Raw genomic sequence first — 24,492 nt, forward strand, 5'->3', positions numbered from 1 at the left:
CGTTCAACCGCGCCAAAACTTCATGCCCTTCACATCACTGCTTTCAAACTCCGCCGAAAATTCATCCCCTTCACATCACGGCGTTCATCCACGCCATTAATTCATCCCCATCACATCACCGTCACCTCTGAATTCACGGAGTCATTCACCATCACGTCACCAATTCCCGAAGTCATTCACCATCACGTCACCAATTCCCGAAGTCATTCACCATCACCACGAATTCATCGGAATTCACCATCGTGAATTCATCGGAATTCACCATCACATCATGACTTCATCCGAATTCACCATCACTTTACGAATTTATCCGAATTCACCATCACTTCACGAAGTCATCCGAATTCACCATCACATCATGAATTCGTCCGAATTCACCATCACATCATGAATTCATCCGAATTCACCATCACTTCACGAAGTTATTCACCATCACGGTCAACACGAATTCACCATTACATCATGCATTCCGCATAATTCACGAAGTCATTCAGGTTCATTCTGACTAAATTGGACTTCATGGCTGGTAGCCCTTCACGAGTTCGCACTTCTTGCGGAATAGGACTATGGCGCCTTTTTGTGTCAGCCATTTGAGACCAGGACCTGACTCCACCGGGGAAGTGGGGTATTTCGAGTGCGCGAAACACAACCCACATTGATAGAGCGCCAACCCAGCCAATGCCGCGCTGCGATCATGCCACATGAATGCACTCCGTGCGCCGCCGCGCGGAACCGCGAGGTCACATGATATGGTCTCGGCGCCGGATTAGGTGCGCCTGCTCGTGACGTCGGCTTCGGCTTCGTCTCTTCTGAAATGATACATGGCTGCGCCGCGTAGACGAAGCGGCGCTTGCTGCTATTAGTGCCCGCTGATAGCGCGGCTGCACCACGCACTGCCCGCTGATAGCGCGGCTGCACCACGCACGACTCGCGAGCGAAGCGGCACAGCGAGAGCCTTCAGAGATTCCGGACCATATGCCCCGAGACACGGAAGGACAAGGTCGGCAAGGAGTTCAATTGATTCATGAGGAACCGCTCAGAACAACGGCAAAATTAAGTGTCACGTGCCAAAAAAAAAAAAAAAGACTAGCCTGCTCTCTTCCCCCCCTCTCCTCCCCTTCATTGCCACTGCCACCGCACTTCCCTTATAAACGCTGTTGCTACGAAATTGCTCGACAAAGGGTCACCGCGCTGAGGCACGCACGGCTACGCAGCGAGACTGAAGCCCAAACCGCTAAAGTCAAATGGGTTACTGTGGTTTGCGGTGAAGGATGGAAACAACCAGCAAGCAAGCAAGCACCTGCGTAACATGTTTTCCGCCTATTCTGAATGCATAACCGCATTTACTATCACGTCGAGAATTAAGTTCACGGTATTACTTCCCATCACGAACTTACCAAGTTCACGAACCACGCACATCACAAATTCATCGTGCTCACGAGCCATTCTCCATCACGTCACGAATTCGTTGAGTCATTCACATCACAATGAATTCTATTCACTTCACGAAGTCCTTCACAATCTCAACAGATCATGAGTTCATTCAAATTCACGAAGTCATTCACCATCACATCACGACTTCATTCAACATCACATCACGAATTCATTCAAATTCACAAAGTCATTCACCATCACATCACTACTTCATTCACCATCACATCACGAATTCATTCAAATTCACGAAGTTATTCACCATCACATCATGACTTCACGACTTCATTCACCATCACATCACGAATTCATTCAGATTCACGAATTCATTCACCATCACATCACGAATTCATTCAAATTCACGAAGTCATTCACCATCACATCATGATTTTTTTCGAATTCTAGAATTCATTCAGAGCCATTCAGACTCACGCCGTGAATGTGAACGAAGGTGAATGAGCGAGTTTATGAATGAATTTGCCGAGATATGGTCCCAATGTCAGCAGGATGCCTCATTTGGCAAGTTCCACCACCAAGCAGAAATGTAGTTTAGATAGATTCTAAGAAAGTGGAAAACTAAATCAAAATTGAAACTATCGTAATACCCTGAGATATAGCCCACCTAAAATTGAAAGCAAATTGGGTGAAAATGACAAGGCTAACTTTCGTTGTGTGATAAAAAAAGAACTTGAAAAGAAACATTTAGTTTGATATTTTTGTTGGCTGCAAACTTTTGCGGGGAGAAGTGATGAACCAAAAACTACTGTCCTTCCCGGACAGCAGTTTTCTCTTATTGGCCAAGTAACACCATTTCTGCCGAGCTCACCATTGGCCAGGGCCCTGTCCTTACTGAAAGTGGGCTATCTTTCGGTGTTTTTAAAACAATGTCGAGTCGTGCCAAAAATAGGGGGCTGGTTATCTTTCGGGGGTGGGGCATCTTTAGAGATGTTACGGTACAGTCCTTCGGCTATCCACGAGATGGTGCCACCTGTTCCCGAGCGCCAAAGTCGAATTTAAGTGGCACACAGAAGCCATCTATCAATGGCAAGGTTCCAAAGAAGTAAATCGCTACGTGTCGGGCATGTCCAGTCCAGCAATTTTAAAGTAACCAATGTACCGTTTCGCTTTGTGCGGCACACCCCTCCTCCAGATATTCCACAATCTGAGTAAAAGTGCTATCGCATACATTACCAGTATGGGCTAAATCAGAATTGTGAATCTTGTATTCCACACGATTTTGATTTACTTTGGAGCTTAAAATTAATTAATTAAAGAGTGCCTCTTTTTAAATTGCCTCGCGCACTTGGTTTATTTTCATTAGTATCTCTGATTACGTGTCTAACTGTGGCCTTTTGTTTATTTTGAGCCTGCCATTCTCGTCACTTTCGGCAAGTGCACCAAAGCCCGAGGTGTTGAAATGTTTAGCGCTCGTAGGAGCATGGTTCCTTTTGCCGCTGCTACGGTCCCTGAGGGGGTGCTTTCTTACAGTGGCCTCGTCGATGGCCCTGGGCTTTGTGACGATGCTCTTCCTCAAGGTGGTCTCGTACCACATGGTGAACCTGTGGTGCCGCCAACAGAGGGCCTCCCACAAGCACCACAAGCGGCGGTCCTCCTCCGGAAACGACAGTAAGGCTGTAATGAGAGCACCACGCTGCTCCCCCGTGCTTCTTCGCGTCTTAGCTGGCAAGCGGGAGTTTGAGGAGCACAATAAGTTGGCTTTTTTGGCATTTTCCTTGTCTGTTGCACTGAATAGACATTTTGCTGTTTATGAACGCAGAAGTGAAGAGGACAAGACGAAACTTGACCATGTCAGCCGTTTCACAGCTTGTATGATTACCAAATTGTTTTCATGGCACGATTAAATGGCACAAAGTCGTACGAGAGTTTTTTCTGTATTTCTGGTGTTAGCCTTTGTGGTCATGTGCATGTTGACCACAAAACGATGTTCACATAATAGCTGCTAAGTTGCCATATATCCAAAAACTGACTGCAAAAGGTTAAATAATATTTCTAAATTAATTTTTAAAGTACTAGTTTTAGGTACAAAAATTGCAAAATAAGCTGTCTATGTAGCATTGTGCCATTAAAAGAGTACTACGGCGTTTTCTTTGCGGTCCACGATTTGTCTGGAAATTTTCTAAAACACCAACACGCGTCGGTGAATTAAAGGGGCACTGACACATCAAAATTTTTTTTTTTTTTATTATCCGAAACGATTGAAAACGATGCGGGACATTACCCTCAAAATTTGAAATTTGGGAATTTAGTATTTTTGAAGTAAAAAAACAATTTCCAAATGCCGAATTTGAAGTTCTCGTGCGATCCGCGCCGGTGCGATGACGTCAAATATTGCGGAGTCCTGAGAGTCCACTTTCTTTCACGACTCCCTGCTGTTGCCATGGCGACCCAAAGCGAGGAGGAAAGAAGCGAGCGCCGGCGTTGCGGCGGACCGGTTTTTAGGGGTGTCGCCTGTTTTCCGTGGGAGGATACAAATCCAGGAGACGGCACCACAACAAACTCCCGATTTTTGGTATTTCAAAAAGAAGGGCCGTAGTGCGTTCGCAGTTGCATTAAAAAACATGTTTTAGGATTGCCGTTATTAAATGTTATAAAGATGTCGCCTACAAAGCTTCTAAATTTCATGATTCTTGACGTCACGAATCAAAAGAAGCGAGGAGGCGAGAGGCGGGAGAATCAAACGCCAAAAATAAAAAGGCGCGTGTGGGAAAATTTTTTTTCGCAATACGTTTTTTTTTGCATATCTATGACTGCAACTTGCATCGTTTTATACAATAAAAAAATACGACCTTTGCGGTGTCAGTGCCCCTTTAATAACTAAACTGTTATTCCAAAATATTCCTTTTTTTTTCTTGCAAAGTTATCAAATTCACAATTTCGGTCCTCATAGTGTTTTTCAAACTGAAAGTCTTTACTGGCAGCAACGACAAGTGACGCCAGTGGCAGGGAGGGGTTCACTCTTTGGACTGTTTGGATTTGTTCCCAGCTGATTCCAAGAAGTTTCATGGCGTCAAATGAATACTTTGGATGCTCGCTCCAGCACTGGCGCATTAGCACCAAACAAACGCTCTGCATTGTTCATTTTCTGCACTGCCCGTTCGACTGGCGATCCTGCCTGCCACTGAAGTCACAGCACTAAAAAGTGTGGGTATATTTGAATGTTGGTTTTGTTGTGTTGTCATTTTCATTTGCCGGTTTCACAATAAGTATTCAGAATTTCGCTCTACTAAATAGCGTACTCGATAGGGTAAAGGCCGGGGATTCAGGATATATAGTTATTTGGGGTAGCTAAAAAAAATCGCCAAAGTAAAAAGCAACTCAGCTTCATTTTTTTTTTTTAACAGTGCAGTCTTTTTTAGTATCACTTAGGAAGACCACACGTCAAATATTACGACGTAGTTTTGTCTAAATGTTTCTTAAACGGTCCGGCAAACTTTGCAACTCGCCAAGTTGCCGAAATCGGCTGATTGAGCGGGCGAATTGAGGCACAACCAGAGACGCAGTCAAGGCTACACAGCGTGGGCGTAGCCAACATTGAGCTAAACTTCATCACCATTGCCCCTTCTGTTTGTTTTTACTTCTCCGGCCAAGTGTAATGGGTGACATCAGCAACGTTCTCTCTCGGCGCTCAGCGGTGTCCACGTGATTTTCGTGCCTGCGCCTGCGCAGGGCGCTTCTTGGGAGCCATCCGGCCGCCCCGCCGTTAGCGCCGTCTCCCGCGTCACAACTGCCGTCGTCGTCTCATCGTTTGTGATTATTCTCTCGGACAGGGTGTCTAGTGACCTGGAAAACCGGGAATTTTAGTTACCGGGGAAATTTTGGGAAATTTTAATTACCGGGAAAAATCCTGGAATTTTCAAGGATATTGTCGAAAAGCGAGCCCAGCCATGAAAAATGAACCAGAAATGCCGTCGAGTGCCCTGAGACGTGAGGACTGGGGGGCAGAAAAATCGGTAATAAATTTGGAGCGGAGCGCGGGCTCTGCTCACCTGATGTAGAGTGAGTTACCCGATGCAAAGAGAAGAGCCGACAAATCCAGTCCAAGCCTTGCCTTGCCTTGCATTGGATTGGATTGAATTGAATTGAGAGCGTGATACTAGACTAGATCCAGTTAGAGCTTCTAGATTTAGTAAAAAATGAGAAAGCCGCCGACCCCATTCCAAACCTTAAGACGAGCGTAACTGAAAGTGTGCATCTGGCGGCCATGTTGCCATTCGGTTATTGACGTGTGTGGTTGAGCGTTGTGTTTTCATCGTGTTTCTGGAAGTGGCCTCTTCACTGACGATGTCGGCGGCAAGAAAGTGCTTGTTTAATCCATACTGGACGAACCCGAATATTTCAGAATATCAAAGTTTAATGAAGCCCATGCAAAATTATTGTCACAGTGCTCAATGCTCAATGACTTGTATCGTAATGGTATTATATATTTAACCGCCTCTACAGTGGTCAGGGAATTTCACTTGAAATTGTCAGGGAAGACCTGGAAAAGTCAGGAATTTCAAAAGAATAATTTGCTAGACACTCTGCTTGGAGTTTTGTCCACACTACTGATACTTTGTGCTCAGACTTATGCCACAGTTGTGCAGACGTCGTCGAATGTCGTAGACACTAAAACGTGGTGAAGAGTGTGTTGCACACGACATTTGCGCCTGGCACACGCGGGTGGTTATCATTTGAGCCTGTTCTCGTTTCGACCTTCTCACTTGGTTCTTCTCAAAACAACCATTCTCAAAAAGATCTTCTCTCTTGGACCTGTCGCATTTGGTCCTTTCCCGTTTCGTCTTTCGCATTCCAACCCTTCTCATTTCGGCCCGTTCTCGTTTCACCCTTTCCATCTGGCCCTTTTCAAAACAGCCATTCTCAAAAATATCTCACTTTGACCCGTCGCACTTGGCTCTTTTCATACCAAAGTCGTTTCTTTAGGGTAATATTAATACATTGACATAATTTGTGTGTGTGTGTGTGTGTGTGTATGTGTGTTCCTCACTACAGGCATATTCTCTCTGCTAAGGATTTTAGCAGTGCGTCAAGGTCGTCGTGAAAAGCTACTAGCTGACAATAAAGCAGACCAACTATTTATTGCAGCCAGATCATATTCTGAAATGTCGCGTTGTTTGAGGTCTCTCGACTTGGGACAATGCCACCACTTCTATAATGCAGTGGTTCTCAAAGGGGGGTCTGCGAAGACATCCTAGGGGTCCGCGAAGCCCTGTCTCAGCAGTCAGGCACGGCAATATTAGTCGTCTTTCTTCACGTTGAGAAGAAACGTTCCAATCTTCGGGAGAGTACTCTCGTGTGTATGCCAATGAGACAAGTCTACTTTACACTAGCAATTAGTTATTTCCATTTATTAAATAATTATCATGATAACCTATACATTTCTATTCCCCTCACCCCGAATGCGGTCCTCCATCACCTCCGCCTTTCTACAAGGCGTCCGAGAAACATGCATGGTTGAGAACCACTGCTATTATGTATGCCATTTCTGTTCAAACAAAGTTTCCAAATTAAATGTTCATCGCTTTTTTTTTTCTCTCGTTTGCTTAGAGGAAGGGAAGCAGGCGTCAATGTACGATTCTCAGTGCGTACCTCTACACATAACATATATCTGATGGTGTGTTGGGGGTCCAAGCAAGGTAAGGCTCATCAACAAAGCCGCGAAGGCATAACGACGTTAGAGGCATGCCGAACTAGTGCCATTCGGTCGTAGCGCGAACGGGCGAAATGAGAATGGGCCCAGTTGCGAAAAACACGATTCGGATCTTATGAGAAGGTTCAAACAAGAAGGACCAAATGAGAATCGGTCGAAATGCGCAAGGTTCAAATGCGAATGGGACGTTTTGAGATACACCCGGCACACGCCTGCCCCAATCCCACCCGTTGTTGTGTAGAGGATCACGTGACATCTAGATACCTGCCATCTCTTCCGAATCTTCTGTAAAATGTATGAATTGGGACTAATTTTATGATTTTACGAATTTTGTTTTGAATTTTACAAAAAAATGCTAAAAAGAGTCCACTGCTGGCGGTACTTTGCACAGCCATCAGCGGTAAAGGTACCAGCAGTACCTTGACCACTCTGCCCTAGATAGGTACCGTCCATGGCAGCTTTGTGGTTTCTACTATCCGTCTATCAGATGGCCACCACGGATCCAAAAGCAATTCAAAGCCCAAAGCCTTTGTTTGTGTGTTCGGTGGCGCACATTGCTTCGGCATGTTCAGCCGTGGTTCGACCTCGCTGTTTCGGTCAGTTCGTGGCAAGCAGTCCCGCGTCTGTGTTTGTTGCACGTGGAATCATTAAAGCATTCCCCTAGTTGCGGTGGCTTCGCGGCGCAATGAAAGACTCCAAACCTCAAAAAATGTACTTTCAGGTGTTCCTGAAGTCTTACATGTCGAAATTCACATGTGTCATGCTGTCCAAAAAGAGAGAGAAGTTTGGATTCGGTATCAGCAGCATATGCCGTTTTGTTACGGCATTCCCTGCACTGCTGCCTCGGCGGAGCAATGAGTCAAAGGTTGAGGCATTGGACGCACTGCAAGTTGAGTTCGCCAACCTGGAAGCATATAATAACCTTTTGTTGGATATATTGAGCGAACCAAGGAGCGACATACAATAGGTGCAGGTAGGGGACATTCAAAGTGTCGACGGAACGCCCATGTTTCACAGGAGTGCAGTGCTCATGCTGGGGATCTTGACAGTTCCCCACAGCAACGCTGAATGCAAAAAACTGTTCAGCACTGTAAATAGGACCCGGACGGAGTTCCGCTCCTCAGTTTCCAACAGGATCCTCGAAAATCTCCTCATGGTGAAGGAGCATCAGAATGGGGAGTGCGTCGAACAAGTGTACTCTGAGAACTTTCTAAAGCAGGCGAAATCGGCAACAGAAAAATTGCTAACAGAATAAACCATCATTCATCCCGAAAAGTGCCTGCCTCTGACTAATCCCCCGCGGTGTCGGGAGTTTTACGAATTTGAAAGTCCACAGGTTGGCAGGTATGCATCTAGTACCTTGTGATAGCAGTGATGTGATTGCTGTGCCAAACTGCGCCAAGGGGCTAACCCTGCTACACCCTGCTACATTTTGCAAAAATATGGGTAATCTGCGCCAAGCCTAGCACCAGAGGACCAGTTATGGTCGCCTTTCAAAACCGAAACTAAACTGTGTACCGTAATGGAGTATGCGTGAGTTAGGTGGCGTAAGCAGCCACCTGACACAAAGTATTCTGCATCAATCGTGACATTGAAACCCTGGAGGCGGAGAAAAGAAGGGACGTAGGACAGGCACAAAACTCCAATGTCAGTATTGAACCAGCTCGCCTGCAGGCTGCACCCTTGCTTTAGTTACATCAATCGTCCATCCGGTCTCGCATGGTTTTTCTTGCCGTGCCTTCTTTCCGCGCTCTCGTCGTCTCGTAAATCTCGTCTCGCGTTTTTTTTTGGTTTTTTTAACGATAAGTATGGGCGTGTGCGGACGCCCCGACGCTAACGTGCTGGGTACCAGCCATCCCGTCACACTGTGAGACGAAATTACATTTTTGCGCGGCGGGATTTACTTTTTGAGCTGAAGCACTCGCTCCTGAAAGCAGTCGCCGTGGGAAAACTATATTTGGTCCTGCCTGCAGTCTGCATGTCGCTACAGATATGGAGCTTCCTAAACTGAAACATAAGGACCGCCGCATGTTCATCAACATTCCCGGTCTTGTTTAAAACATGCGCTACTACAAAGATCCCTTTTTAACTCGAAGACTGCTCTGTGGAAGTATTGATTACCTAGGTTTCTCTTGGTTGGCTTTCTTTCGAGAGGGACCCCGGTACATGAAAAATCTGTCGCGCAAGGAAGTTGGTGAAGAGAAGTGAGCTAAAGCAAAGAAGGCAATGTCTGCACGCTGAACCCACACAGCGCGCTTGTTTGTCTCGAGTTCAGTTGTTGTACAAAGTGCTCCAAGAACGTTTTGACCCTGACTTGTGATGTCCTGCATCGATGTGCTCAGGTTCTTTTTTTCTGTATGTTTAGCTTGTACCTCACCTGCCGGCCTTGCGAGCACGCGCCGCTGAACTGTGTTTTATCGCATGCGGGACAGTTACATTTTACATACATTTATGGAGAACAGTTGGTGACGGAACGGAGTGGCATGGTTTCGGTTTCGATCGAACAGCCGTCTCCACTCGCGCGACGAAGCACGTGCAGCTGCAAGCCTGCCGAAGTTGCCCTGACGTGCTTGCGAACATGATTGCATGACAGAGGCACCGGCCAGGACGCTTGCAGTGCACGGTTTGATGTTTATTTTTGACGAAAATCTGGCACATCGGGAATCAGTAAAACGGTGGCAAGCGGTTTTTTAGAATTTCTCGGCAACGCCTACAGCACTGTTCACTTGTAAGATGTCTCAATGTCTCTTTGGAGACATTGAAAGTGGACATTCGTTACTAACCTAAGCCAAACCGAAGCTTGCGGCAGCTTTGCAGAAAGTTTTGAAAAGCAAAAAGTACCCGCTATAGTTGTAATGCACCTTTTTCTTGTGTGCAATTTCGCATTGCATTGCAGTAGCTATGTGTTTCATCAGTCGGGGACTGCTTCCATTTATTATATTATATGACTAGTCAACCTAATGCTGTGATATTTACTACTAAGCTGGTTATTTTCAAACAAATTTTAATATTTGAAGTTTGTTTTTTAAATAAATTTGAACATTGAAGTTTGGTTCTTATCTATCTATAGTGGGTACATATATATGTATAATTTAACTGAAACGCTGCAAAATGTGTCATGTCATTGACATTTCAGTTACATCTTGGATGACTCCTAGTTGATTGAACTTGACCATAATTCGTTTACTCCGGCGAGCAAAGTGCACTTTGTTTGTCCAGCACCTAGAACAAATATTTTTATTTTTCTAAGACAGGGATGAGCAGTATTTTAAATACAAGTATTTGAAATACGTATTTCAAATACTTTGTGTATTTTGAATCTGTATTTAATTACAAATTGGGTAATGTATTTGACGTGTGTATTTAAATACTAAAACGTGGGTGTTTCAAACACAATTGTAATTAAATACAATTTTGTGGGCAAAAATACATCCCTCAAATTTATTGTCACGACTCATTTTGCTCATCCTAAGACGTGTCCAAAGCTGCTGTTTCTTCATCTCAACTCCAATAACAAACCAAGAAAATTACACTGTACTGAGAAGGTGTCCTCTTTAATGTCGCACTTGCCTCTATTACATAAATGTTGTTGCCAAAGTTACAATTCTTGTTTTTATGCATGTAATTGTAAGATATAGTCTCCATCCTTTATTCGGCCATGGGGCTTTTTTCTTTTTCTCCTCCGGCTTTATTTTAAAGGCACTGTCCAGAGTAGGAAGAAAACTACGTTCTGCACCGAATGCAGTGTCTCAATCAAGCACAAGCGTTTAGTGACTTTGTGATTACGGTGCTAGTCTAGGGCAAGAATAGTGACGAGATCGACGTTCACAGTCCGACTGGCTAAATAAGTGCCTATGACAAGTCGTGATGCTTTCCAGCCTGATTTCCATCCATATTTTTGCCTGGAACATTCTAAATGCGCGGGTCGTCCAGATTTTCGTAACTGGTGCGAGTTGCAACAATAAAAAATTCTCTAGCTAGTGCTGCGCGTCTTGGTCGTCTCGGTTCTTTGTTGGTCTATACCAAAATGTAGTCGACAAAAAAAGCTGCTTGAAGCTCTGTACTTTTTTCACCTATTACGTCCAAGCTAATTACATTTTTTTTGTGATTATATTTCTGTTACGTTACTAGAGCCTCGCACACTAGCTCCCAAGTGTGCTATGCAAAGTTAAAATGAGATACTCAGAAACCTGTTGGAGGTGCCCTGAAGTCGCTGACGCGAATTTTGAGGAATGAATGTATTTGGAAAAGTATTTGGAGGAGACCAAATACATTTGGTTGTATTTGTATCTTGTACTTAAATGCTTTTTTGGAAATGAAATTAGATTTGTAATTAAATACATTTTTGACGAAGTATTTTGTATTTGTATTTCAATACATATTTCAATGTATTTTGCCCATCCCTGTTCTAAGAATATCTGCTCCGAAAGCCACTTTTGGTGCTCCAAAACAGTGTTTTGGCTGCTCCGAAAGGTGCTCCAAAACGGCTTAGGCCAATCACATCACTGAGATAGCTATGTTCTTGGCAGCCCGAGGATGACAGTTTGCAACACGCTGAATTTTAATAACCAATAAAGAACCCAGTCCCGTCTTTCTGACTGTACTTAACTCAGCAGGGTAGGTAGCGCTAGTAGACAGTTAGTAGTAAAGCCCCTTTATACGGAAAAGTAGCGCCATCCTTTGAAGAATGCTGCCTGCTATCTTGGCCCGATCCAGGCGGCACTACAGTCGATGCGCGAGTGTAAAAAGGCAAGACATGAAGATAAAATCGTTCAGCCTTTCCACTCTCGTGAAGAAGGGAGACCAGCGGAACTGTACTCGATACACTGTGTGCTTCTTCGTCGCCGTCTGTTTTTCGCACTGTTTCCTACGATAAATTTCCACCAACGCACCCAACTATCCATTCTTCTATTATAGCTGGAAAGGTTGCCGCCATCTACGAGCGACGGCGGAAACCATACTGGTTGTGTGCTTGCCGCCGTCGCTTATAGATGGCGGCAGCTGTCGAGGTAGGTTTGTGTCGACATACACGGACACGATCGTGGGGAACCTAGCCCTTAACAGCTCCGCTGTAAAAGGTATGTACGTCAGAGGAGGAGGGAGAAGGAATGCCTAGTCTGTCGGAGTGCAGTGCATGCTATGAGCTCATGCCGCCAATCGAATAACGCCGACTGTGCGACGTCACGGCTTTCATCGTCTTTCTTTGAGCCCTTCCTACAGGCTGGTAGACCGTGACCGTGTGCTTTTAGACTATATGTATGTATTTGCGCGTGTCTTTCAGCCTTTGACTGCGCTCTGACTCAAGTATAGGAAGGCCGTCTGCTATCTTGGCCCGATCCAGGCGGCACTACAGTCGATGCGCGGGTGTAAGAAAAGCAAAACATAAAGATAAAAGGTGTGCGCGTCAGAGGAGGAGGGAGAAGATGGCGCTACCTTTCTTATTCTGGGGCATTATTCAGTAGGATTGTTGGACATTGATTCCTTTTTTGGGAGGCATTAAAACAGCTCCACATGCTTTGTCTTTCTAAAAGTGACTTATTTAGTGGTGTAAGTGAAATTGTATCTTTTGTTTTACTAACCAAAAAGTTTTTTTTATTGAAAACTAGTTACTCTAACTAATAAACTAATTATTGAAAACTAGTTAATTACCTGAATATCGAAGCACTATGCTAAATAACTACCGTAGAATACCGTACATCCGCCTATTCCACACTAAGCGCCCAACCCCGAAAATTGAAATATCTTAAAAAATATGCACAGTACATAGATATGTAAAATTAATGACCTCACATGCGCCCATCCCCTATTTTTTCGCGATTATCTTCAAATTTTAGTGAGCGCTTATTTGGTATTTTACGGTACCTTAGCTGTGACCAATATGTCGTAAACCTTTTCACTGTGCGATACATTGTTATTGTCTGATATGTCTGGTGTGCACTCAGTGAAGCTTCTCACGTACCTGTCTGCCCCTCTTTCCGAGTGTCCCTAGCTAGACACGCAGGTATTTTTCTCCACCAGAGTCGCTTTTACAGCCTGTGGACAATGGTCGCTGCACTACCCAGACCGTCTCGTACCCTGACAACCTCAACCTCTACGGTAAGGAACTGCATTTGTGATGCCCTTGCACAGCAGCTTACCTGGTCTCCCTGTTTCTTGTCCTGCTTTTTCTTTTTTTTTTCTCGGGCACACTTTTGATGGACAGCTTTTAGTAATGTTGGCAGTGATCATGAGGCTGCCTCTGTGAGAGGAGGACGTTATTGTAAAGACTAGTCTAAAGACAATCAGTTTTTTGTTTTCAATTTTTTTCAATTAGTTTTCAATAATTAACTTTTTAGTTAGTAAAACAATCAATGGAGACTGCTTTGAACCATGTGTCCTGACCTTGACTTTTTTTTTTTATTCTTTTTTCGTTTTTGTATTTGTTTCTCTTTGTCTTTTCTGCTCCTTTCACTCCTTTTGTTTGCTGTTTAGGAGGCTTTAACTTTGTACATTCCTTTTTCCTTTCTCTTTTAAGGGGCACTCGTGTATTTGCAATTTTCTTTTTATACGGGATGGGTGCTCGCACGTTTTCGAAGGTCACGTTTTTTTTAGTTCGAAATAGCCAATGGGTTTTTCGTTATAAAGGTACTTGTTTACACGCAATCTTGTTCTAATATTTGAGTGTTCAATATACCGTAAAATACCGAGCAAGCGCCCACTCAAAATTATGAGATAATCGCGGAAAACTCGGGGATGGGCGCTTGTAAGGTCCCAGAGCAAAAACGCAGAAGGATCGCATAGTCGGGTGGGCCCTTGCTCGGCCCGACCGCCAAATTAAAAATGGCGGCCATTTGATGCACTTGGAAAAGGGCCGTCATTCCTTGAGCGTGCGAACGTATAAAAGCAGAGAAACCTTGCAGAAGCATGGATAGGAACAGTTTATTGAGAGAAATGAAAAAAAAGGAAGCTCTAATGAACTCTAGTCTTCGTCAGTGAAGCTGTCAAAAAACTCTTTTGAGTCGGAACAAAACATTAGGTTTCTCTGCGTCGCGCACTCTTTTACGGTCAATCTTGAATTCATGCGATGTCCAGCTTTCCTTCTTTCCGTGGCGCCTATGCCGTTCAACAATTTCGACTTTCCTAGCGACCGTATACGAGTGCATCGTCCAAACAAGCGAACTGAGCAAACGCAAGCAATGCAGCGCGATGAACACGGAACAATCCGAACCACCGAACAACAAGCGGAAGCGGAGGGGCAGAGGCACACGGGCACACGGCACGTGTGCAGCACACGCGCTAAGCTCTGTGCGGCTTTCCATTCGCTAGATCCTCCTTTCCAACGTAATGTATCTGCACTGCTTCACTCTTGCCAAGGTGCCTTTGCCTCTTTTCCTTTGTACACGAGCTCGCCTGTATCTTTTCTTATTTATGCCATTTGAACCCGATTCGCGCGGCACCGGAGTGCTGCCGTGTTGCACCGGAGCCTCGCCCGATTCCCGCGGCGCCCTTCGCCCGCGCCGTCGTGACTCATAACTTGTGCTGGTCGCTTCAACTTCAGGAGATAGCGGCCGTCCGCGGCGACTGGGCGCTTGCCATGTCCTTCGCATATTTTTTTTTTTAAATTCCCCTCAAATTTGGGGGTGGGCGGTTGATGTGTCCTCTGTTTGTTTTTGAAATCATTCAAAAATAGGGGGTGGGCCCTTAACGTGACATGGGGCCCATGCTCGGTATTTTACGGTAGACAGCAATTTGGTGTATTCGGGTTCACTATAAATGGGTTCGACTGTATCCGTTATCTTATTCAAAAGGGATTTTCTTAAGTTTTAATGGGAAAATGGGGCCTGTTTTCGATAGTTTGCCTCATTCAGTCCAACGTCTGCATGGGCTTTGCCGGCCTTCGTTTTACTGTTGAAAAGTCTTGAATATTGTTTATTACTTTCTTGATTCAAATAATGGTTACTTCTGAAACCTTGGCATCTGGTTTGGACAACTAGCGCTACATTGGGGTGGAGACTGAACGTTCGGCGGTGCACAGTTTAGTTTTTTATGAACAAAATGCTGTAAACTTTTGTATTTTTAGGGGGCATCATGCATTAAAGTTTGTTTTGGTAGAAGGTTTATGGTATGTTTTGGCACTATGAAGGGGCTGTGCAATGATTTTCGGACATTAGCCTAATACTTGTTGGAATTAGTCTCTGTTGCTTCAAGAATGAAGACCAGAATATTATATTTCCTCACATAAGGTAGTTTATGTTTTCTTTCACAACTTTTTTATTGTTTTTAAGTTGTGTGCACAGTGACATGCTCGAGAAGGCTGGAGAGCTTCTGGTTGTGCTCTGTCTTTAGCGGCCCTAGCAAGTGCAGTGCTGCAGCGAGAATTCTTCCCGCCAGCACACGCAAGTTCTCCGTAGGTTAGAATAAGCATTTTCGGTTGGTCAGTCCATAGGTGTTTACCTCGATTCAGAATACCTTTCAGCCTCCGGATGGACAACGTCAGAATACCACAACCAGTAGGCATTGCTGGGGGTTCACAGCGGGCAGCTGATCTCAGATGAGCTAGAAATCTAGGGCAAACGTTTTGTCTATTCATCATGAACTCAGTGGAGAGGTGATGGCTTTCTCGACTTTGGCTAGATGACGCTATAGAAACTTCATTCGATAGAATTTTGGCGACGATACAGGGCGTTTGACGCGTTTGTTCACGTTTAGACAACAAATTCATAGAACCTACTAGCTTTTAGCTGAGTTTTTATTTGTGCAACTCACTACTTGACCACAACGCATCTAAGAATGTCACTAGATGGTTCCCTTAGCTGCCATGCACAGGTCGGGAAATAGGCCTTTCCTTTTGTTCTGCGATTAAACAACAGAATTAGTGTATTCGGGGGGAAGGCAATGCATTATCTCCAACTTGGGCTAAGATAAAGAAAAAAAAAAAGTGACAAGCTACAGATTCTTGTGGCAGAGCCATCGTTGCACAGCTCCTTTAAGATACTGCTTGTTGCCTATAATCAGGCATGTGCTTTTAGAGAAATGCACGAACTTATGGGCTGGGCTCATGGAAGTGGTTAGAGGCAGGCCTTTAATCTTGCTTCCTGGTGCTGCTTGTTTCAGACATCTATTACTTCATGTTTGTGCCAACGCTCTGCTACGAGCTCAACTTTCCTCGCTCATCGAGGATCCGCAAGCGCTTTCTCTTCCGGAGGTTCATCGAGTCGGTGCGTTGCCGCTGCTTTTCATACTTATTTTTTGGAGACTGGGAATTGTGCGCGGGAAGGAGCGAGACTGAGATGCAAGCTAAAATGGTATTTTAAGTTCTAACAGTAGTGGTAAAAGAATGCATTGACTGTAGTGTAACAATTTGAGACATCTTGTCGTTGCTGAGACGGAGGAGGCCACTGAGCTTCCCCATTTATTTTTTTAATGTTATCCGACGGTTGTGGTGTGTTTTTTCTTTTTAGAAATGGTATCATTCTATGGTTGTAACCAAGGAAGGTCGACCTGCAGTGAGAGTGATTTTCTCGAATGGATGGTTGGGCTGGTAATTGGTGTATGTTCATGTTGAAAAACAGAAGTGCACAGAGGAAAGAACATACAGCGCCTTGTTCTGTGTGTTTTAATGCGGAAGCGTCAGCTGTCCCATGGAACGAGCTGACGTCATCAGTTTGAAGCGCGAAAACGGCACCTAGTTTCCCCGGTCCCAAAGGAGCGAAGTAAAGCTGATGAATCTTGCCTTCAATTCCATTGACTGGCGCGCGTTGACGGGGCTCCCATTGGCCGCTGCGCTCGTCAGTTTCCACGACCACTCACCCCATGGTGCTAACACGGAGCGGTGCGGCGTTAACATGGAGCGTCCAAGGTCAGCGCACCCAGGGGAGCACGCACTGACCGACGACGTAAAGTACGCAGCAGACGAAAAAGGGAGCGGACGAGTGGCTTGCATGCATTCGTATTCACAGCTCATAAGAAGTGCTTAGGTGTACCTTGGGCTTATTTTTTCTTTGTCCTTGTGTTTTTTGCACTGTTTTTCATGGGGATTTTCTAGCTAATGGGAAGGATAAAGCTGGACGTGGCAGTGCACTTCCAGCAAGCTTCAGTTGGGGCAGCGACTGGGAAGTCTCCCTCCACTCCACTTCCTTGAAAACGAAATCTATGTTTGAATATTTTTTTTATATTTTCTGCAAAGGCTCCAGTATACGGGTCAACGTATATTCCGGATCGAGCTATATGGGAGTATGTCTGCATATTGTGAGGCAGACGTAAGTTGCCAGCTTGTCGCATTTACCTATTCATTTATTTATTGACAGATACTATAATTCCTTGGCCAGATTACAATAGGAAGGGCATAATATGAAAATCAGCTTAATTGCAGTAAAAGCCTAGGCAAAAAATGAAGTCGCCTACCATGCATTGCGATGAACACTGGATCTCACGAGCATGGTGCAGCATTTTCCAAAGACAATGAGTGGCAGCCATGTATGAGCAACAAAACCAAAACAAAAAAAGCACTAACATATTTACTCAAATGTTAAAGGCTGGTTTAGAAATGGTTCTGTAGACAACATTCGTTGTTTCAAATACTGTAACTTACTAGTGGCTTTTTTTGTGATGTTTTTAGTCATGTGCAAATAGTGGATTTTGAGTTTGAAGCGAATTCAAAGCAAATAGTGGTTGTGTTCAAATATTTTCTAATCAAACAGTTTCGTCAAGCCTTTCGCTACTGTTGCACCATGCTTAAATGAAAACCCAGCTAAACTCGTGAAGGTTATTCCCAAGCTTCCACCTGTCCATCTACAGGCTAATTTTAGTCTGATTATATTTATGGACTCTGACCTCAGAATGTCCAATGCCTTGGGATAGGGAGTAAATGACGGATGGGACGCAAAATGAAATTGATGAAGATGTGTAGCTCTACCTAATTGAAATTGAGTGGATTTACAAACCTTGCTGTGTGCAAATGTTCTTTCTTCAATCTCGAATTAAAAAAAAAAATAAAGAGAAGAAAGTTACCACGGATGTTGAACGCAGGTTGTAGGGGCATCCCGGCCTAACGTATACTCTCGCTTAACAGCCACAGTTTAATTTTGAAAATTTTACTACAATGATGTTTCAGGAACCGCTTGTGGATCGGCGGAAGTGATGGATCCGCAGTGTGGGGAGATGGAAAATCTGTGGGAATTACGTTAAGGGAGAAGCTGGCATTGAGCTTGAACGTTTTTATTTTCAGTGCTATTTGTGTGAAATTTTCAAGGTACATTCATAGCACATATATAAGGGTAACTGCTATGTTTCATAAAGCTGTGCCTATGGGTTAAAGTCTTTAGTTGCACATTTGTTTAAGGATGGTTCACTTGCTTCCTTTATCCCAGGCCTGGAGAGATAGCAGAACATAGTGGGAATGTAAAATTTACTATAAGCCTTTCTGGATAGGCACACCAGGTCATGACAAATTGAATTTTATTTTGCTGGTCATATCTTAGTTTATCAGAGCTAAAAAAGGAAACTTGTCATGCCCTCACAAAGTTATTTAGGAACAGAATAAAAAAATGCATGCAAACTTATTTAACTGTTCCCGAGATATCGCTGGGGTAAGTGCCAATACCAGTGGAAAAATCCATTTGGAGAAAATGGCAGTTGAAAGTTGCACACATATTTTCAGCATTGAACCCGTTTCACGTGGTGCGATTCTGCTTGCAGTTTTCATTCTCACGCGGCAAAGAGCTTGTGGACACAGTATGCGTGCACATAAGTCACTCTCCGCAGCTTTTATTCATTTGCCTTCTCTCGAGCAACAAACATCGCAACCAAAAATCGCGAAAATCGCAAGCGGGATTGGGCCACGTGAAACGGCTTTACTGCGGAGTAGCCAGAAGTGTCCTCGCATTCTTTCGTTTTGTTCTTCTGTTGTCTTGGTTTTGATGGCCGATGGCATGGATAGAAGGATCAGAATGTCAAGTAGCGACCCGAGCCCCACGCAGTTCGGGATAAATTGGTCTGAACCCGACAAACGGTGTCCCTGTACATTGGCCCGAACCTGACCCGACTGTCGTGTCGGCCTCGGGCTTTCAGGCAAACCCGAGCCTTCGCAGATCTCTACCCTGGGGTACACCTGAAATGAGAGGCAATGTTGTGGAAGAAGTATTGTTGGAAGAGACAAACTGCTCTCTTTCTCTGGGGTAGCTCTCGAACCGTTTTAATAACAAGTCGGATTTAAGTGTCGTGTGCAGTTTGAGCAGTATTTTGTCGTGAAAGACCTCATCAAAGGTCTTTGCGGAATCTAAGAAGATGACGCCAACCCGAGAGCGAATATTCGTCCTGTCTGTAACGCGCTTTCTGTGCAAGCGGCGAGCGCTTGACTCGCACTACCTCAGCAACTTCGTGGTGAGCGGAGCATGTAAAGGTGCTATGAAATTTAGGAAATTCGTCAGTGTTGGTTTTTTATGTTTCTTGCAATTCTAAAGAATGGAATCTAGGATTGCGAAAGGAAGTTAACTGTTCGGATTTTGTGGACGCAATTAGTTGTAGATCGGGTTGGTTTCTTTCCTGAGCCGTCGCTGTTGCCTACAGCTGCTGCTGTTCCAGTTGATCCTCGCCCTCGCGCAGCAGTGGATCGTGCCCATCATGCAGAATTCCCTGAAGCCTTTCCAGGTGAGCGGTCGCCCTCTGCACGCCTTCCCGCGGCATTTTGTGGAGCGGTATTCCCGGGATTGTTTTAAGAGCGTCACCGTTAGGTTTTGCGTCGGTGGAAGTAGAAAGGCAGCGATATTATTGCCGCACCATTTGCGTCAAACTGTGCCAAAGCACTTACTCTGCTACGTCCTGCTACATTTTGCCGAAATGTGAGAAATTTGCGTCAACGTTGAGCGGAAACGCTTTATTAATATTAAGAATATAATAATCCGGCCCAGTTACATGGCCGGATTGTTATGGTAGGCCAGTGCGAATTTCCAAAACTTTTCACTATTGCTTAATAACATCATATTCTATTTGATCTCAAACAGTCACAGTATAGCCAGGAGTTTCGCGGTACATTTCGTGCTCGTGTCTGCTCTGACTAAATGCGGAGCACAAGTTCGTCTGCTTCTTATGCAGGGGTTGTGGTGACGTCAGAATGCCGAGCTCTGATTGGCTTTGACTAAAGGATAGTGAGTAGACCTCGAAGCAGGTTACATACAGGTCTACCCACTATCCTTCAATCAGAGCCAATTGAAGCTTGGCGTCTTTCTGACGTCACCGCAACTGCTGCACAACAAGCAGACGACTTGCTCTCCGCATAGCTAGCATTGTTGCGTGCACTTGTCACTGCTTGCTGCAGTGAAGCAACAACCGCATTGCAGGCGTCGCAATTTTACGTGTCATGCTTTGCCGCAGTGCACCACGTGCTGAGGGGGAAATACTCTCCCAAAGCAGGACGTTGCCACGGTTTCCAGAAAAAACTGCGGCTGGCATGTAGGATATACTGCGATGTTCTGACAATATTTTTTTTCACATTCAAGGTTCATTAAGGATACTTGAGTATTGCAAAGCAACTCATACGAGGTGCTCTATATGTTTAATCTTTACGTTTACTGTCTTTAGTTATTACCCTTATGTATGTTCCATCCATTCGATGGACAGTGAATACAGAAAATTACAACTGAATTAGCTGTAACAGTAAATGCAAGCCTGTGAATAATTTAAAGAAATTCGCTGGCATTTTTTTTAGCATGTTTTGTTTAGACATCCATTTTTGTTTTCAAGAAGTCAAAAGCTTTGTAGTTTGCACAAATTAAGAAATGCAGTTTTATTGCTACCTTTAGAACTAAAAGAAAACATCAATTTAGCTGGTTGAAGTTATTTTGATATATCATCATTTCAGTGGACTTTGGTTTACGTTTGATTTCGCACCTAAAATAACCATGCACAGCAGTTTGTACTGCCCTCCATCAATTAGCATCTTGTTACTGGGCCTTGTGCTTTTATTTGCAATTAAAGTTGTAGCTAGGGAGCCAACCCTGCCGTGCCATTGATGCTATCAAAAGGTTGTGCAGAAGCAGGAAGGAAAAATAGACATAAACACACAAATGCTAACATGGTATTTGCACTGGCATGAATAAAAATGTAATATGTGCTTATGCTCCAGAAGTAGTTTTTGCTGCTCCCAAAGGTGCTCCGAAGTGACTCTGACCAATCACATCACTGAACGGCCTTCCATATTCTGTTAAGCTGGCTGTACAGGGTGCATGGGCCTGAGTTAATAAATTTGTGCAAGTGCCACTTTTTGGAATGTTTTGCGAGAACCAGGTTTCACAGCCGGGATGAACTGCTGTATGAACCTCCTGTATCAGTCACATACTGCATTTGTGCGATTATCTTGGTCATACCCTGTATTTGTGCTATTGTCTCCTACAGTTCTTACAATTTATTTTAATTCGTGAAAATTAAGTCCTTGTGATATTGAAGTTTTCTGTTGTAGTACTGAATCGCTCTAGTGTAGATTAAGAAAATCCCTAATTGAACTTGCGAGGGAATTTCGCAATGAGGTAAACACCATTCATTTTCTATACTCTACCTTGTACTAATTTTTTTTCTCTGCGTGGATTCTTTGTCGTGTGCATCTTCTTAATTCCCGTTGAAGTATTTTTATGACTTTTGGCCCACCAAGCTGACAACTCTAGAGCGCCCTGTCAACCTGCATTATTGCAGTTTTTTCCCCTGTGTACTCTGGGTGTAAAATAAAAATTGAAATTTGGTTACAACTGTTTGTAAGGTTGGTAACCATCCTCATAACATAACACACCCTGCTCTTTTTGGGGCTTTTTTTTGTTTAGAGGTGATCCTGGCACAACGTTTGCCATAGCCCACAAGTGTAACCTAAGTGGAGCCATATGTTATGCTTATGGGACTGTAACAGAAGCAGGTTCTTTTTTTTTTTTAACTTGTGGAACCTGTAACAGGAATTAGCCTTTTACTCTTGAGCTATGTGCACAACACTGACGTGAGCCGCTATTCTTTCTGCCACAGGAGATGAACTTCCCGGCCATGTTGGAACGACTTCTTAAACTGGCGGTGAGTGCTTGGGTCAAAATTGAGACGGGTTTCTAGACTGGCCCACTCAAAGCCACGATTTTGATATTAAGATCATCTCATATTTTCATTCTCATTTAGGCTCTTCTTTCATAGAAGCCAAACATTAAGGTCTCGGTAAGCAAGTCAACCCTGATTCACTTGCAGTGCTTTTACATTAGCAAGAACAAAATTGTGATTTAAATTACTTAATTTTTTTAGTTGCAGCTAAATCATAATTTTGTCAGTTTGTCTAATGATCTTAATAAGGTTCTCTGTATTGGTTTTAAATTTCCCTTTTAGTGTTCACATTTTTTCTGAGTAAAATAGTTTGTTGCATCACGTCTTTAAAGGGGTAATTAAAAGAAAGTGTATCTGTCGGATTTTAATTTTCTTATATTCATTAAACCACAAAGACATTCATTCCCAAGTATTACGGCGAAATATTGCGTCTGCATTTTATGAACAGTCTTTAAATATCACATTCTTTGGACTGTCTGTAACAACCATTCGACATCTTACGGCAGAACGAACGACAAAATGTCATGGTAGTTATGTGAAAAGATTGAACAGACATTCAACTTCATTTAATCTTCGCATAATAAATGGCCGTGTCTAGGGTGTCATCCTTGGCACTCCAGCTTTGCCTTTAAGTGCCATCCGAAAGTGTTAAGTACAACGCTTATTCTGACATGTGTTCCATCAGCCCCTCGCCAACAATTTGTTTCAACGTAAAGAGTGAGCGAGACAAATGCTGCAGGAGCGAGGAGCATGCTTTCTTATCTATTTTGAGAGGATGGATGCTTGGGCGAGTTGTCGTATGTTTATGTGTGCGCAGTGCAGGTGCGCAATCTCTTCAAGTTCCCTCAGTTGACACTCGAAGGTTGCGATTGTGATTTAAAATAAATTTTGAGTTTAAATCTCACATTCTTAAGTGCCAGTTTTTTGTAGAGTAGATCTAGAAACTACTTAGAAGTAAAGTACAAAGTAAATGAGAGCTTATATACTTCAAGTAAAGTATTAAGTACACTGGGTGCAATGTACTTGAAGCACAGTACTATAAATACAATGTACTTTCAAAGTAAAGTACAAGTACTTTTTGACATAAACTTTTAAGATGTCCTTTCATTTCCCTATAGAGATTTTTTCTTTTTTCTAACTGGTATGCATTGCCTTAAGGGTAATGCATTAGTTATTTTCGGAAATAGCGGCAGATATGGGATAAAGTCAACTGGCCACATAGTAATTGCTTTATTCTCGCCGATGGACCATTCAACACAATCAACTTACATTAATAAGATTCCCGTGTTTTCGGATGAATCCGAAAAACTCGTGAAAATACTCGCCGATAACATTCTCGTCAATTCAAATTTATGCAGAAAACTCGGAATTTCGAGGTCATGATGGCGGAAAAAAAAAGGGCAAAAATGGCTATATTTTGCAAATAAAGCTTGTGAGTGCACATGGTTAGTAGCCCTGAAAACAGGCCCCATCAGCTGTTTTCTTTCTTTTAGTCTAGGACCATTGACGAGAGGGAGTCAGTACATTGTGCGGTACAATGGGTCACTGCACTTCTGGGTGGCGATAAAAGCACTGTTCTGGCTTCCAGTTTGGACCATACTCTTGTGCTTCTTAAATTAAAAAGAAAAAAAAAAAAGCTTTTTTTTTTTTAAGACAAACTTTTGAGACTGGGGAAAAGACGAAGGGCAACAGAACACGCAGCGTCTCAAACACAGCTCAGGGCTTTGTTTGAGACACTGTGTTGTGTTATCCATCATCTTTTCTCATCTCAAAAGTTTGTCCTAAACCAGCTCGTGTGCGTCCCAACTTTTTGTGTTCTTATAAGAGTGAAGGATGTGAACCTGTATATTTAATAGGATTCCTTTTATGAAACATGAAGGTTCATATCTAGCTAAAGCATTTATGCTTCCCAATGACTACGTCCAGGAGCTTGGCTATTTTAAAGTTTCATCGCCATGCAAAACGTCAAACGCAGCTGCAGAAATATATTTTACATTGAATTTTCAAAAACTCGAATGCAGTAAAAACGAACGTAAACTATGATAAACCCCGAATTTGCAGTGAAAAATTAACTCTGAAAAACCACCTCCGGCTTTTACGAGAAATAACAAGGGACCCTATTTATAAGGCACTTAACTCTATTGGCCTTATAGCCACCATTAATTTACTCACAAAAATGGCCGGATGACGTCTCGAAAGACAATAACGCATTTTCACATAATAATACAAAAATGTCTTTTGTTTTGTTTTTTTAGAGGTTTGTGAGCTTTTTGATTCAACCTTAGAAGTTGCTTATAATACTGGGAAAGCCAAGGACACAAGCGCATGTTTCTTGAAAGAGCTGTATT

At 43.6% G+C, this 24,492-nt stretch overlaps 1 protein-coding gene across 2 annotated transcripts in view; it reads left to right on the forward strand.

Annotated features, from left to right (window-relative positions):
• LOC8029092 (diacylglycerol O-acyltransferase 1) overlaps window positions 1-24,492 on the forward strand; it is a 154,413-nt gene that overhangs the window by 105,500 nt on the left and 24,421 nt on the right. For both annotated transcript variants that reach the window (XM_029978203.4, XM_040502188.2), the window contains exons 7-11: window positions 2,920-3,057; window positions 13,118-13,195; window positions 16,193-16,296; window positions 19,646-19,726; window positions 22,082-22,126. In XM_029978203.4, coding sequence (XP_029834063.2) covers window positions 2,920-3,057; window positions 13,118-13,195; window positions 16,193-16,296; window positions 19,646-19,726; window positions 22,082-22,126 — 446 coding nt within the window. The remainder of the gene's footprint in view (window positions 1-2,919; window positions 3,058-13,117; window positions 13,196-16,192; window positions 16,297-19,645; window positions 19,727-22,081; window positions 22,127-24,492) is intronic.

Source organism: Ixodes scapularis, unplaced genomic scaffold (genome assembly GCF_016920785.2).
Source record: "Ixodes scapularis isolate PalLabHiFi unplaced genomic scaffold, ASM1692078v2 PGA_scaffold2__306_contigs__length_199485367, whole genome shotgun sequence".
Taxonomy (NCBI): Eukaryota; Metazoa; Arthropoda; class Arachnida; order Ixodida; family Ixodidae; genus Ixodes; species Ixodes scapularis.